Below are 13,626 nucleotides of genomic sequence, written 5' to 3'. Positions count from 1 at the left end.
TGGACCTGAAGGATGCATAATTTTACATCCAGATTCTTGAGATTCGCTTTAGAGGGAGTGGCTTATCAATACATGGTCCTTCCCTTCAGGCTGTCCCTGCCCCCACACTTTTACAAAGTGCATAGACACTGCTCTTTCACCTCTGAGACAGATGGGAATCTGCAATCTCAACTACCTCGATGACTGGCTCATTCTGGCCCAGCCGAAAAAAGAACTAGTATCACACAGGACCCTCCTCCTCAGCCACCTAGAGCGCCTTGTACTCAGGGTCAATTTTGCCAAGAGTGTGTTGTTCCCTAACAAAAGAATATCGTTCCTGGGAATAATTTTCCAAATGAGACCTGAAGTCCCGCCAGCACGGGTTCTAGCCATAGGGAGTCTTGTGCTCTCCTTCTAGATTGGTACCTCTCGCCCTCTCAAAACGTTTCAGAGGAATGCTTGGCCTCATGGCTGCGGCATTGCCAGTGCTACAGTTGGGTCTGCTTTGTATGCCACAGGTTCCATCCCATGCGTGGCGTCATGGATGCCTGCATATCAGGGTGAATCAGGCCTGTATAACAGCCGTGGTCCCCTGGAAGAGCTCAAGCTGGATGGAACAGGGCATGGCCATGGGAATAGTTTGCAGAAGGACAGTTGTCGCTATAAATGTCTCCAACACAGGATGGGGAACGCTGTGTGATGGCATACCGACTTTCAGCCACTGTTCGAAGGTGGAAAAAGGTTTCCACATCAACTGGAATGGGCTCAACTCAACCTGTGCTTGCCGAGAGCAACGCATATACCAGGCAAATTAAATCAAGGAGCGGACATGTTATCAAGGAGCAGTGTTCCCTCAGAGGAGTGGACGCTCCTTTCGCAAATGATTCAAAGGATCTGGGAGATATTCGGCAAGGCCGATGTAAATCTCTTCACCTCAGAAGACAACTCTCACTGCCCAATTTATTACTCAAAGACCAAAGATGCATTGGCCCAACCTCCTTCTTTATGCATTTCCCCTGATTGTTCTGATCCCACCGGTAATTAGGTGAATCAGGGGACAAAAATACAAGGTTCTCCTAGTGGCCCCTCTCTGGATGAACCTGCTATGGCTCTCAGAGCTGACTCAGCTGTTGGTAGTGGCCCCTTGCCCCATTCCGTTGAGACGGGATCTCCTCTCTCAAGCAAACGGGTGAATATGGCCCCCTTGGGCCAATCTATGAGCCCTACACTCAACTGGAGCCTTCGAGCGAGTCTTAAACATAATTTTGGAGGCTAGATCCCTGTCTACAAGATGCCCTTATCTATTGGTCTATTTTTTCCGCTTGGTGTCTAAACCACAAGAAAGACCCTCCTACTTCTGATTTGTCAGAGGTGTTGTCATTCCTGCAAGAGCTGCTGGATAAGGGACGCTCCCCATCCACTCTTAGAGTCTATGTGGTGGCTATAGTGGCACATCATGCCCCTATTCAGGCCAATTGTGGGCAGAAACAGCGTGGTTACGGCTAGCAGTGCAGTACTCGTTCCCGTATCTCAGGGAACTGAGGTTGAAAGGAGGATCTGGAGGTTAACTGTGTCAAAATCAGCAGACAGATCCAGCAAGATGAGTACTGATGTTTTGGAAGTGAGTGCAAGTGAGCAAATTCACTGAGGGAGCCTCAATAATATCAAATATGTTATTGGAAACCATTAAAAATGGTGAACTACTCAAATGGGACATTACATAAAGTCTTTCAGAGTGCAAAAGTGCTCGCCAACTTTTTCAGTTGCCTTGGTTTTGAAATAATTTTTCCAATAGATGCTTTAAAGAGTTCTAATCCATGAATGCTAGTGCTGTATGCAGTTATTGAAGACCATAAAACAGTTCATAATTGTTGACTTATAAAACAGTTAAACATGTCACAAGGAATTGAATTCCACAAATGAAAAAGGATTCAATGCATGAAAGAGAATGAGAAGGATTTGTTTAAAAACACCAGTTCAAAAAAAACACTCTCCATATATATTAAAGTTATTGTTAATACTGTAAAATTTAATTCGTAAGAAGCTTTCAAAGTTTTGCAATCTTTTGATTTACTTCAGATTTGTCTTCAGGTGAAGAAATGGCATTCAATACTCACATGGGAATTTGTGTTTGTTTTTAATCTGCAGGTTTGAGCAGATGACCAGATACTCAGAAGTGCAGTTAATGGTCAGCTCCTGTAGCTGGACTATTCTTACAGATACACGTTATTTACAGACACTGCTCAAATGTATTGGTACGAGGCATGTAGAATCTTGTCTGGAGAAATAATATTTGTATATGGCTAGCCCTCTGGAAGTGGAAGCAGCTTGCTTTAAATAAATACAAATCCTTTGGTTTGAACTTAAACCCAGAGAAGTGGATTTACTGAAATCTATCACAGCAACCTGGGCCAACATGGGAAACTTTTGGGATTGTTGTGGACGAAAAAATACATGTGACCATGCAGAGGATGAGACTAAAGGTTTATTGCACAGCTCTGAATCAAAGACATCAACTAAGGCAGGAACGGAAGTCTGCACTAGTCCAACTTCAGACGGAGAGCAAAGGTAAAGTTAATGATTGACCTTTTTACTAATGTAGCATGAAACAGAAGTTGTGATTGTTTTTTTTTTTCCCCCATTCTGGCTTTTCTCTGAATGAAAGAAGACCAAACGTAGTGGGAGACTTGATTTTTTTTTTTATGTTGAATCATTAGTTGTTTGTGAGTGACAGTGGAAGTCACAACTGTTTCGAAATTGAAATGTTGTGACTTTATCTGTTATGTTTCATAGAGTACTACATCCTCTCCAGTATATAAAAAAAACTTTTTTTAACCAAGCTTCCATGCTATGGAATTTACCTGTCTACACTGAACACAAGCAGAATGTTGTCAAAAGCAAATAAAACCTAATATAATCACTGATGCTGTCAACACTCCCCACGCTTTAGTCTGCTAACAACAGGACAACTGGAAAAGGACATTTTTTTGCTTTGATGTATCCGGTTTAAACATGTTTAAACAGTCTTTAGAAGAACCTCAGCTTCATGAACAAGTGGATGGTTTATTTTTAATTGCATCCCAGATCATGCATTTGATTGCAGCCCACTTATAAAGATTATGTAATGCCACTTTGACACCTTGAGTTAAACAGGGTGCTTTTGTACTTTAGCATTGATACATCGATATGTAATTGACGTGTGTTTTGATTGTATAAACTAAACATACTTGGTCTAGTTAGCATTGCTGTTTATCTGGATGGGCCAAGTCATATGGTTATGTCCTCATAATACTGACATTGGTACCATGACAAATTCTGAATTATTTACATTTGCGACTTCTTTGTTCACCTTAGTTTCCATAGATTGGCTGGAGAGAGCTTTGCATTGATAACTTTGAGTGCTATACATCAAATTAGTAAATCCTGTTTTTCATATTCTTTCCATAACATCCGCATTTGACTTAACTGCATTTTAAATCTCTCGACAGGCATGAAGATAAAACAAAACCACAGCTGGGTGAATCAGTTATAGCCAATCAGCCAAAGGCCAGCGCTGAAATTCTTAATCCAGAGAGCTCTTACTCGACAACAATATTACTATTAAACACTGAACGCTCTTCTGCTGCTGAAGGTAATCGCAATGTTTCTCCTGAAATAGCTGCAACAGAAGCTATAATCTTAGCTAAAGAACCACCAAAAACAGAGACTGAAATCACTGAAGAAATCCAAAACATTGAAGCTGAAGTCTCAGAAGCAATTCAAGATACAGTCAAAGCACCTGCAGAGAACGTTTCCTCATTGAAAGGGGAGACAGAGGCTCCGCACAGGTCAGTTGAAGAGGTAGACATCACAGCTGCACTGACAGATGATGCAGGTGCAACCGCAACAAGTTCAGATTCAACAGTAGCAGCTGCAGTAGAGACACTTGTTAAGGAAGCACCTCTTAAAGAAGATACTGTGCTTGCTCAGGTAGAATCTGAGAACTCCACCCAACCAGAGCCAGAAACACATGTGGAGGTGATTGTAGATGAGAAGGAAATGATCCAAACTGAGGAACTAACTCTGAGTGACACCAATGAAGCGATACATGAAGAGGCTGGTCTCAGTGACACTGGGGATATTTCACTGATGGACAACAGCTGCAAAGAACCTGACTCATGTGTTTTAGGTAAGTCTAATGAGTCGGATGTTAATGAGGAAAGCGTAGCTGAAGAGACCGCTGAGGAACCCATCGTTGAGCAAACAGCTGAAGTAGAGGACAACCTTTTAGAGGATATTCATTCTGAGATGGCAGAACAGAAGCAAGTGACATCTGAAGTTTCTCAACCTCAGGAACATTCACAGGAAGCTTCATCTCCAAATGTGGATATTTCCAGTGGACTCTCTCCTGTCATAGAAAATGGTCTTGTGAAGGACCCTGGGAGTCTGAAAGATGAGAATGAAATAAAAGATGACATGGTGGTGGAAAAGCTGCTTCAAACAGAAGACATTGTCCAGGAATCAAATGAAGAAACCTTGGAATCTGAGAGTAAAGAGCAACTGCCATCTAAACCCTCTACACAAACTGGCAGGTAATGAGTTAATAATAATAAAAAAAGTCTACATTTAATGCAAATGAAATTAAAATTAAATAAAATTGGAAAATTCTATGCAATGCAATTTTAAAGCCGGTTTCATATTCCAAGTGATTATAAACCATTCATGTGCAAAAAGATGTAAAATTGAAATAATTAATAATTAGTTTCACTTATTTAGTATTTTATTTTTGACTGTTTACTTTTCTTCAGTAAGCTTGAGAAGATTTTCCTACAGTAGTTAGGTTAGTTTTATGCAGCATTTAAATTGATATGGAGAATTAACTTTAAAAAAAAATCTAAAAAATTTGGCATGTTAACAAAGAACCTTATTTCCAGCAAAAATAACTATTTTGCAGTATATATTGTCATTTTGAAATAAGATTGCTCATACATAATCATTTTGGTCAGATTGTCGACCCCTAGTCCATATGGCATATGTTAATGTCTCTATTTTGATATCATTGAGATAATATAGTTTTTTGCAGATTTTTTATTTTTTTATTTTAAATCCATTAAATAATCCATTATTTTAGTTTAAGGTATTTTAGTGTTTAAATAAAACTAATAAAATGAGACATGATGTTTTGGCAACTACTTGAATTAAAATAAGTTTAGTTGTTTATACTTCATGGTATTTGACATTTAGGTTTATATAAAGTAACAAAATTATTATTATTATTATATACAATATATATATATATATATATATATATATATATATATATATATATATTATGTTAAAGACCATAGTGGCTAGCTTATGTCTATTCTTTTACAGCACTATTGATGTAGACAAACCGGATGTTATGGATTCTGTGAAAGATCTAGAGGAGAGTGAAAAGGTTGCAGAGCAAGAGTGTGAGACTACAGAACTCGTTCAGAATGGTCTAGACTCCACATGTGCCTCAGTGCCCTCAAGCCCCATTGAGAAAACTAGACTCACTGAACCAACCAGGTTAGTACTTCCTGATAGTCATTGTTATACCATTAGGTGGCGCAGAACCCTCAGTGTAAAAGTTAGAGTTCATAATTAGTTTGCAGTGTCAACACACTAAGACCGTAATCACACCTGCCAAATAGAAATAGATAAATTGTCAAAAAGGGAAGTTTGTATCACGCCCAGGCAAACAATGTAGTGCAATGTAGCAACAATGTAAACATCAGTTGCAGTAAGCTTTTTGTTCTGAAAGGTTTTTGTTCTTAAATCATCAACTTTTAATTTAAGCACCATTTTGTTTAATGATATTTAGATAATGTTTATTGTGTGATTAGGCTACATGGTGTATCAGCAGTGGTCTAAACAGTGTTCATTCAGAAGTTCTTCAAGCAATTCTTCAAGAAAATTGCTATCTGAACAGCATTCCTTTCAACCTTATTTTGGGAACATTTTTATGATCGTAGATTATAGTGACCTTTGGCATAGTTAAAGACTATCAAATGGCCACATTTAGAATAGTTCCTGTTTTTTGCTCAAAGCTTTTAAGCACTATAAATACATACACAGACACATTTTAGAATATATTAATATTTTTTAATAGTAGTATTTTTTCACTTACTGTTTGCACTGTATTTAGGATTAAATGAATGCATACTTGGTGAGAATAAAAGAAGTCGGTGACTTTCAGAAACATAAAAAAATCTTACAGATCACAAATTACTTTAGGCATTGGTATTTGCAATATGTTTGGTCTGAATATAGTTTGTGGTTATAAAAAAAATATTAACAAACAATTTTTAAATAATTATAAAACATGACTCCAAATTGTCCTCCTCATCAGAATTGCACAATAACCACTGTATCATTTATCATTTACAGCGATTCAGTTGTTCTAGAAGACACTGAGGACAAAGATGAGGTTCCTGTGTTGAGCAAGACTACATTAATGGAGGAAGTTGTAAAAGATGCAGAAACTGGACCTCAACAAACAGAAGACGAACAGGAGAAAAACGAAGAGGAAACAAGTGTCGCCAAGGAAAACGAAGGAAAAGAAGACACTTCCGCCACCCCAAAATCAGAGATCCTTTTTAGCTGCAGTGCAGTAGAGATGAAGCTGATACAGGAGGATACAGAAGAAAGTGTGGAGGAAGTACATGAGACACTAGATGAGTATGTGTCACTCGTCCATGCTGTTTTCCCAGCAATACTTTTAGTTTGGAAGGCAGATGGTCAGAAAGCATTTGGACATCAGAATAAATTATTAATTAGACAAATAAATGAAGAGATGAGCTTACGTAGTATTGTGAGTATAGTCTTGCAAGTCCATCTAGTACTATATTTACAATAATGCAATAGATCAGCATTCAGAAAATCTGATTTATAGTTGTAAACAAGGGATTTTCACACACAATATGTGAACAACTGACGTAAAAGAGCTAAAGAATCATGACAAAGCCTCTTTAGATCCAGTCATACTTGCCCTGCATGATGAGTCATTATAATCTGGGATGTTGTGCTTTAATATAACAGTTTTAGCTGGACTCTTTATGATTACTCCTCATTCTTCAACATCACATGAATGATAGTTCCTCTTTATGCCGTAGGAGTGCAGACCTATATCTGGGAGCTGAGGAGATTGAAAAGGGAGCCAGCAATAACAAGCCATCCAAACCACTGCTGGAGCTCACAAGTATTAATGATTTGTTCATTTATGTCACACTGTCTAATAGTTGAAGGGTTAGTTTACCCAAAAATGTAAATGTACTCAAAGACTGGGGCAGAGGTTCCAAGAGCCATTACAAACAAAAGGTGAGAGGCTCATTTGACTTACAGTGAAAAGAAGGAGAGCAGAGAGGAACTGGCAGGAGCTTCTTGCTACTAACTTTGCTTGAGTGAATCATTTGTCTGATGCCATCTTATTTACCTTAAATGCTAAATACAGTGTACTTCACCTTAATTTTTCATGTGATGGTCTGTCAGGAGGATATAGGACAAGCAGATCTAAGACAGATACTTACATGTTTAATTCCACACAGACAAATCTAATTGTTGAGAAAATGTAAAAGATACTGGTCCAAAGTTTTTTTTTTTTTTTTTTTTTTTTTTTTGCATCCAGATTAACATCTCTGGGTATTTGTCATGATTTGTTTTCTTCTTCTTGTGTAGTTCCTGGTGTAGAGACCAGATGTAGCTTAGCACCAGCCGTGGACATACTGGCCTACAGTGAGAGAGAATGGATGGGAAACACTGCCAAAAGTGCTCGCATCAGAAAGGTGACCTAACTAACTTTGTCATATTTTTTTCCTTAACCGTATTTAAAGGGATACTCCACCCCAAAATGAAAGTTTTGTCATTAATCACTTACCCCCAATGTTGTTCCAAACCCGTAAAAGCTTTGTTCGCCTTTTAAGATATTTTGGATAAAAACAGGGGAGTCTTGTGACTGTCCCATTGACTGCCAAGTAAATTACACTGTCAAGGTCCACAAAAGTAGCCATTAGTGGTTCAACCATAACGTTATGAAGCAATGAGAATATGGCTGAACCACATTCAGATGGACTATTCTGACGATGCTTTTCCTACTTTTCTGGACCTTGACAGTGTAATTTACTTGGCAGTCTATGGGACATCACAAGACTCCCGAGTTTTCATCCAAAATATCTTAAAATGTGTTTTGAAGATGAACAAATCTTTTACGTGTCTGGAACAATATGGGGGTAAGTGATTAATGACAAATTTTTCTTTTTTTTTGGGTGGAGTATCTCCTTAAAATATTTTAATTGACCTGTGCTGCTTTAAGAAGTCTGACCTGCTTCGGTGTGTTTGTCTCAGGGCTACAGTGAGATGTCCCATAGCTTTAGCGGACTGAGGAGGGTCAGAGGCGATAACTACTGTGCTCTACGAGCTACACTGTATCAGGTGCTGGCAAACAGCACAAATATTCCCGACTGGCTGCAGGATGAAGGCTTTCTACTGGTGAGGACACCTCTGTACGCTTATTAAAAGCATATATTTTTTTCTTTTTTTAAATCAGTGCTACATGGCAGAGGAAAAGGGCTGTGGTGATCCCATTTGCCAAAAATGTAAGAAGACTTCAACACCCATAATAATGATCTGGGCTCAGTCCTACAGGAATACAAAAGCATGATCTGTAGTGCTGCTGTACATCAACAAAAACCCTGGAGTTCTCAATTGTTGAAGTGCGTCATTCGGTAGATTTTAGCTGACAAATAAACGGGTAGATCTGGGTGCAGGTAACATGAAGAAAGAGTACAGATTGTACATTTGTGTCAGATTACATTTGGCCTCTACCCAGACTAAAGTCTATAAGCTGACACTTGGTGTGTTACATGCAATTTTCCTAATTTTAAAGGGATAGTTCACCCAAAAATGAAAATTTTGTCATGATTTACTCACCCTCATATCATTCCAAAGCGGTATGAGTTTCTTGCTTATGTTGAACAAGAGAAGATATTTTGAAGAATGTTGATAATCAAACAGTTGATGGTGCCCATTGACTTCCATAGTATTTCATTCCCTACTATGAAAGTCATGGGGACCAACAACTGTTTTGTTCTTCAGAATTCTATAAAATATCTTCTTTTGTTTTCAACATAAGAAAAAAAAAACAGTATACAGGTTTTAGGAACGACAAGAGGGTGAGTAAATGACCAAATTTTTATTTTTGGGTGTACTGTTCCTTTAAAGTTCTGGTTATATGAACTGTAACCATAGCAATCAGCTTCACATATTCGTTTACAGCTGCATTACTTGTATTTCATACAAAACATCTTTGTATGCATAGTGTGGAAATATTGAAGACAATGTGATAGTCACCAAAGCAAACATGAGAATAAAAAAAAATAAAAAAAAGAGCTTTTCAGCAGTTTCATCCACTTGACCAGTTCCCACGACTTGAAACATAAACAAACACATCTGTATGACGTAAAACACATGTAGACGTATACATCATGGCACAGGTATTGTAATTTTTTCTTATCTTTTTGAGTTTAAAAAGTTTCAGACATTTATATTCTTGATTTTTGCCAGTGGATCAGATTACTCCTACACCACTCCTTTCAATTAATTCGGATCAGTTGAGGTGTTTACACAAACTGTTTTTTTGTTCTGATTGAGCCATTATTTGGTGTAAATGTAGCGAATAGCTAATGTATGTGATGTTTTCTAGCTCAGATTAACAGCTGCTGGTTATTGTCACAGTTACCAGAGAAGATTGAAGCTGAGGACCATTTGATTGGTGGATGGGTGTTTCCTCCACAATGCATGTTGGGAAGTGAAAAGGAAAGTTCTGTGGAGAGAATAAAATCTTATTTGGATCTCTTTAAGAAGAAGGTGAATCTCCCTTTTTTCTGCTGTGCATTACATTTATCTAATTTTTAGATTAGATAAGAAAGTTAAATTAATTAGAAGAAACAGTAAGTGCTGGGCAACGGTTAATCATGATTAATCACATCCAAAAAAAAAAATTGTTTTATATATGGGTGTGTACGGTGTATAATTATTATGTATATATAAAGAGTCACACATACATTATATATTTTGTAGTATTTACATGTATGTACTGTATTTATATTAATATAATTTATATTATATATTTAAAATATACAAAAAATTCTTAAATATATGCATGCATGTGTGTGTATTTATACATACATAATAAATATAGTACAGATATTTTATGAGCACAAAACTTTTATTTTGGATGCGATTAATCAATTAATGTAGTAGCAAAAAAAAAATACTATATTAAATGCTTTTGATTTTGAAAACATTACAATTAATTATAGAAGACTATAGTCTTAATTATAGAATTAAGAATAATTAATTATAGAAATTAATTTCTATCATGGAATAGAAAAAATCTAATGTAATTTAAACTTTTTATCTTGCAATTCTGACTTTATTTTTCTCACCATTGTAAGTTAACATTTGGAAATTGTAACCTTTAAAGTTTTTACCCTAATTGCATGTGAAAAAAAAGATTACTGCATGCAATCACATATTACTTTTAATAAAAAATTAATATTTTGTTCATAAAATGCATTTCATGATTGAAACAGAACCTTTCGTTGACCAAAATCAAGTCATCATCTGGCCGCGCCATCAATTTGGCCCATTGCCCTGCTCATTTTTAATTTATTTAAAGTCAAGACAAATTGATTCATGATTCATTATTGATTTAGTAATACATGCAGATGTCAGAAATCACTTTGTTTTCAAATCACTTTGGTTGCATTGGGCAGGCAATAATATAAAATATTAATTTAATAGTAAATAAATGAAAATGATTAGCAATATATACTGTATTACTGCATATTCTTATTGGTCAATCACAGCATTTAGTGTAAATTGTTCTTTACCTTTAAGTAAAATTCAGGTTCTTTTCAGTGTAATTAGATAAAATATCATGAAAATTTCAGTTTTAATACATTTGTATCTTTATTTGTTTTTTATTCAGTGGCAGGCTGCAGCAGCCTGTGAGAGCTCCGAGGAGAAGCACGATTTGTGTGAGCGTGTTTTTCAAGGTGGAGAAGAGGAGTATGGTCTTCTGGAAGCACTAAAGTTTCTAATGCTGGCCAAAGCTGTTGAGCTTCATCACAGCATGACTGCAGATCAAGAAGTGCCTGTGTTCTGCTGGCTTCTTTTTGCCCGCGACACTTCAGAAAACCCCCAAACCCTCCTGACCAATCACCTGAGCCAGATCGGTTTCAATGGAGGGGTAGAACAGGCAAGTATGATGACACTGGCAGACTTACAGCTCTTGAAGGCTTTGGCTTTAAAATACAATTTAAATGTATGTTTGCTTTGTTGTAGGTAGAGATGTTTCTACTGGGCTATGCCTTAAAGCACACCATTCAAGCCTTCCGTCTGTACATGACTGACACAGAGGAATTTGTGACACATTACCCAGACGACCACAAGCAGGAGTGGCCCTGCGTGTGTATCGTCACAGAGGACGATCGCCATTACAACGTCCCTGTCAGGAGGAGCGTTCAACACCAGCACAGAGAAGATATCAATGATATCACAATGACTTAACAACAGAGACCTCGGAGAACAAATCTGATCTACAAAGTGGCATGATGTTTGTTTTTTGATAATTTGTTGGTCATCCAGTGAAGGAAATTTACAGCAATTTACCGAGATCAAATTGCAGGCAGAAGTGCTCAGGTTTTTCCCCTAAATGAATCACAGAACTAACATCAGCCGGTCAGGAAATACTGTGATTAAACACTGGTTCAGAAAAGGGAAAAAACCCTTAACTGCCTTTTTACTTTAACACTGTTATTTTTTGTATTACGCACTGTTGGAAATTGCGTTGATTTACATTGTCAATGTAAAAAAAAAAAACAAAAAAAAAAACTAAAGAGTTTTTATTAATTTTAGAGAATTTTAATTCAAAAGAATGTATTGTGGGTAGGCTATAGTATGGGAAATTAGATAATGGTCTACTTACTATAAGTTAATTTATTCAAAATTTTTTTTTTTTTCAAAATATTAAAGAAAATTTAGAAAATATCCATGAGCACCGATTGAAGCTTTTTTTAAACAAATTCTGTCAGACATTTCGGCCCATTTTTCTAAACATTATTCATAAAACTGAAACTGTTTCAGTTTCTTTTTATTTTATGATTTTAGAACTATTTAAATGAGGCGCTACACAAATTATTGTCAATTAAAACAATTTGGAGCATTTATAGGGGTCATATGATGCTTTTTAAAGATCATTATTTTGTGTATTTGGTGTAAAAGAATATGTTGACCGGCTTTAATGTTCAGAAAACACATTATTTTTCAAATACTGTACATTAGTTCAAGCCCAAAAGGGGAACGGAGTCGCGTGACAGTGATGAAGCTCGTATGTGTTTGCAGTACACAAGCCACGAACAGTTAAGACAGCTGACTCCACTGTGTGACCGTCTCTATCTCTCTCTCTCTCTCTCTCTCTCTCACACACACACACACACACACACACACACGTGCGCGAGACGCACAAAACTCTGAATTTGAACATTCAGTAGCAAATACTTAAACTAATAACAAAATATACTGATTCAGAAGCGCCAGACTGTCGTAGCAAAGTCAGAATTACTTCCTCTCTTAGGTTCACGAACCGGTCATCCATAAAATGCATTGCTTTTCTGTTGTAAGTAATCTTAAAGATTCCTAAATGCATCTACTTTCAGAAGGCCAAATAAAGTGTTTTTAAAGTGCTTTCTCCTAGATACACACAGCTTCTCCCTGACATGGCTGCTTCAACACTAACTTCGGTTACTGAAACCACGCCTTCTTTCATTGCGTGAACATTTGGACAGCATTACGCAAATATTTCCACATTGTGACGTACACATGTGGGGGCGTGGCAGAGTATTTAACTTTGATAAAGAATATCTCTTTGGATTTGAGACTTTAGTCTTTGCAGCTTTACAGATCTTCTTTATGCACCAAGAGCTTGTAACACTCCAAAGAGAAAGGAACAATTTAAATTACATCATATGACCCCTTTAAGACTCTTTTTTGTTTTTTTAAAGCCAGAATAACTTTTTTTTTTTAAGGTTTTTGACAGACAATAAAAACAACAACGTGCATAAATCATGTTAGTAGACTGCTGATGATATAGATGGCAAAAAGAGTTTGTAACAAAGCTTAATATTTGGCTCATTGTGGAGTGAATGAACAACTTCCATCCTTTTTATTTTGATGTTTTTTTTTTCCTGCTCATCTGAATTTTTGTATATATGACAGATTAATGCTGAATAACTTTATTGCCAAACATAGAAAGTTATACAGTATTGGTTATGTAAAATACTAATTTTTCAGACCATTTTAGGAAATATTAATAAAATATTCTGTTCTATGACTATTCTATCAAGGTTCTGACTTTAATATGCACAAAACATGAGAAATGCAAATAAAAAAATAAAAAAAACTTTAGCACGACATTTGTTTAATAACCATAATGTATTCATAAGTGCTTATTTTATTTGTATGTGCTGACATATGAGCGGTTATTCAGTTAGACCACAAGCACCTAAAGTAAAACAGTACCTAAAAACTGCATTCCATTGAAAAATTTGACAAAACATATTGAAAGTGAAACTTACAGTAAAT

General features: G+C 36.5%; 1 protein-coding gene across 3 annotated transcripts in view; it reads left to right on the top strand.

The window, feature by feature from the left end:
- LOC132115957 (uncharacterized) overlaps positions 1–11,801 on the top strand; it is a 17,580-nt gene extending 5,779 nt beyond the window's left edge. For 2 of the 3 annotated variants that reach the window (XM_059524400.1, XM_059524399.1), the window contains exons 2-11: positions 2,128–2,547; positions 3,468–4,550; positions 5,335–5,511; positions 6,373–6,663; positions 7,098–7,183; positions 7,660–7,766; positions 8,326–8,469; positions 9,715–9,846; positions 10,973–11,242; positions 11,329–11,801. In XM_059524400.1, coding sequence (XP_059380383.1) covers positions 2,396–2,547; positions 3,468–4,550; positions 5,335–5,511; positions 6,373–6,663; positions 7,098–7,183; positions 7,660–7,766; positions 8,326–8,469; positions 9,715–9,846; positions 10,973–11,242; positions 11,329–11,553 — 2,667 coding nt within the window. In that variant the 5' untranslated portion in view covers positions 2,128–2,395 and the 3' untranslated portion in view covers positions 11,554–11,801. Of the gene's footprint in view, positions 1–2,127; positions 2,548–3,467; positions 4,551–5,334; positions 5,512–6,372; positions 6,664–7,097; positions 7,184–7,659; positions 7,767–8,325; positions 8,470–9,714; positions 9,847–10,972; positions 11,247–11,328 lie in introns of all 3 variants that reach the window. The other variant, XM_059524401.1, reaches the window with a different exon arrangement.
- The last annotated feature ends 1,825 nt before the right edge of the window (positions 11,802–13,626 follow it).

Source organism: Carassius carassius, chromosome 35, assembly GCF_963082965.1.
Source record: "Carassius carassius chromosome 35, fCarCar2.1, whole genome shotgun sequence".
NCBI lineage: Eukaryota > Metazoa > Chordata > Actinopteri > Cypriniformes > Cyprinidae > Carassius > Carassius carassius.
This window is presented reverse-complemented; position numbering and strand designations above follow the sequence as displayed.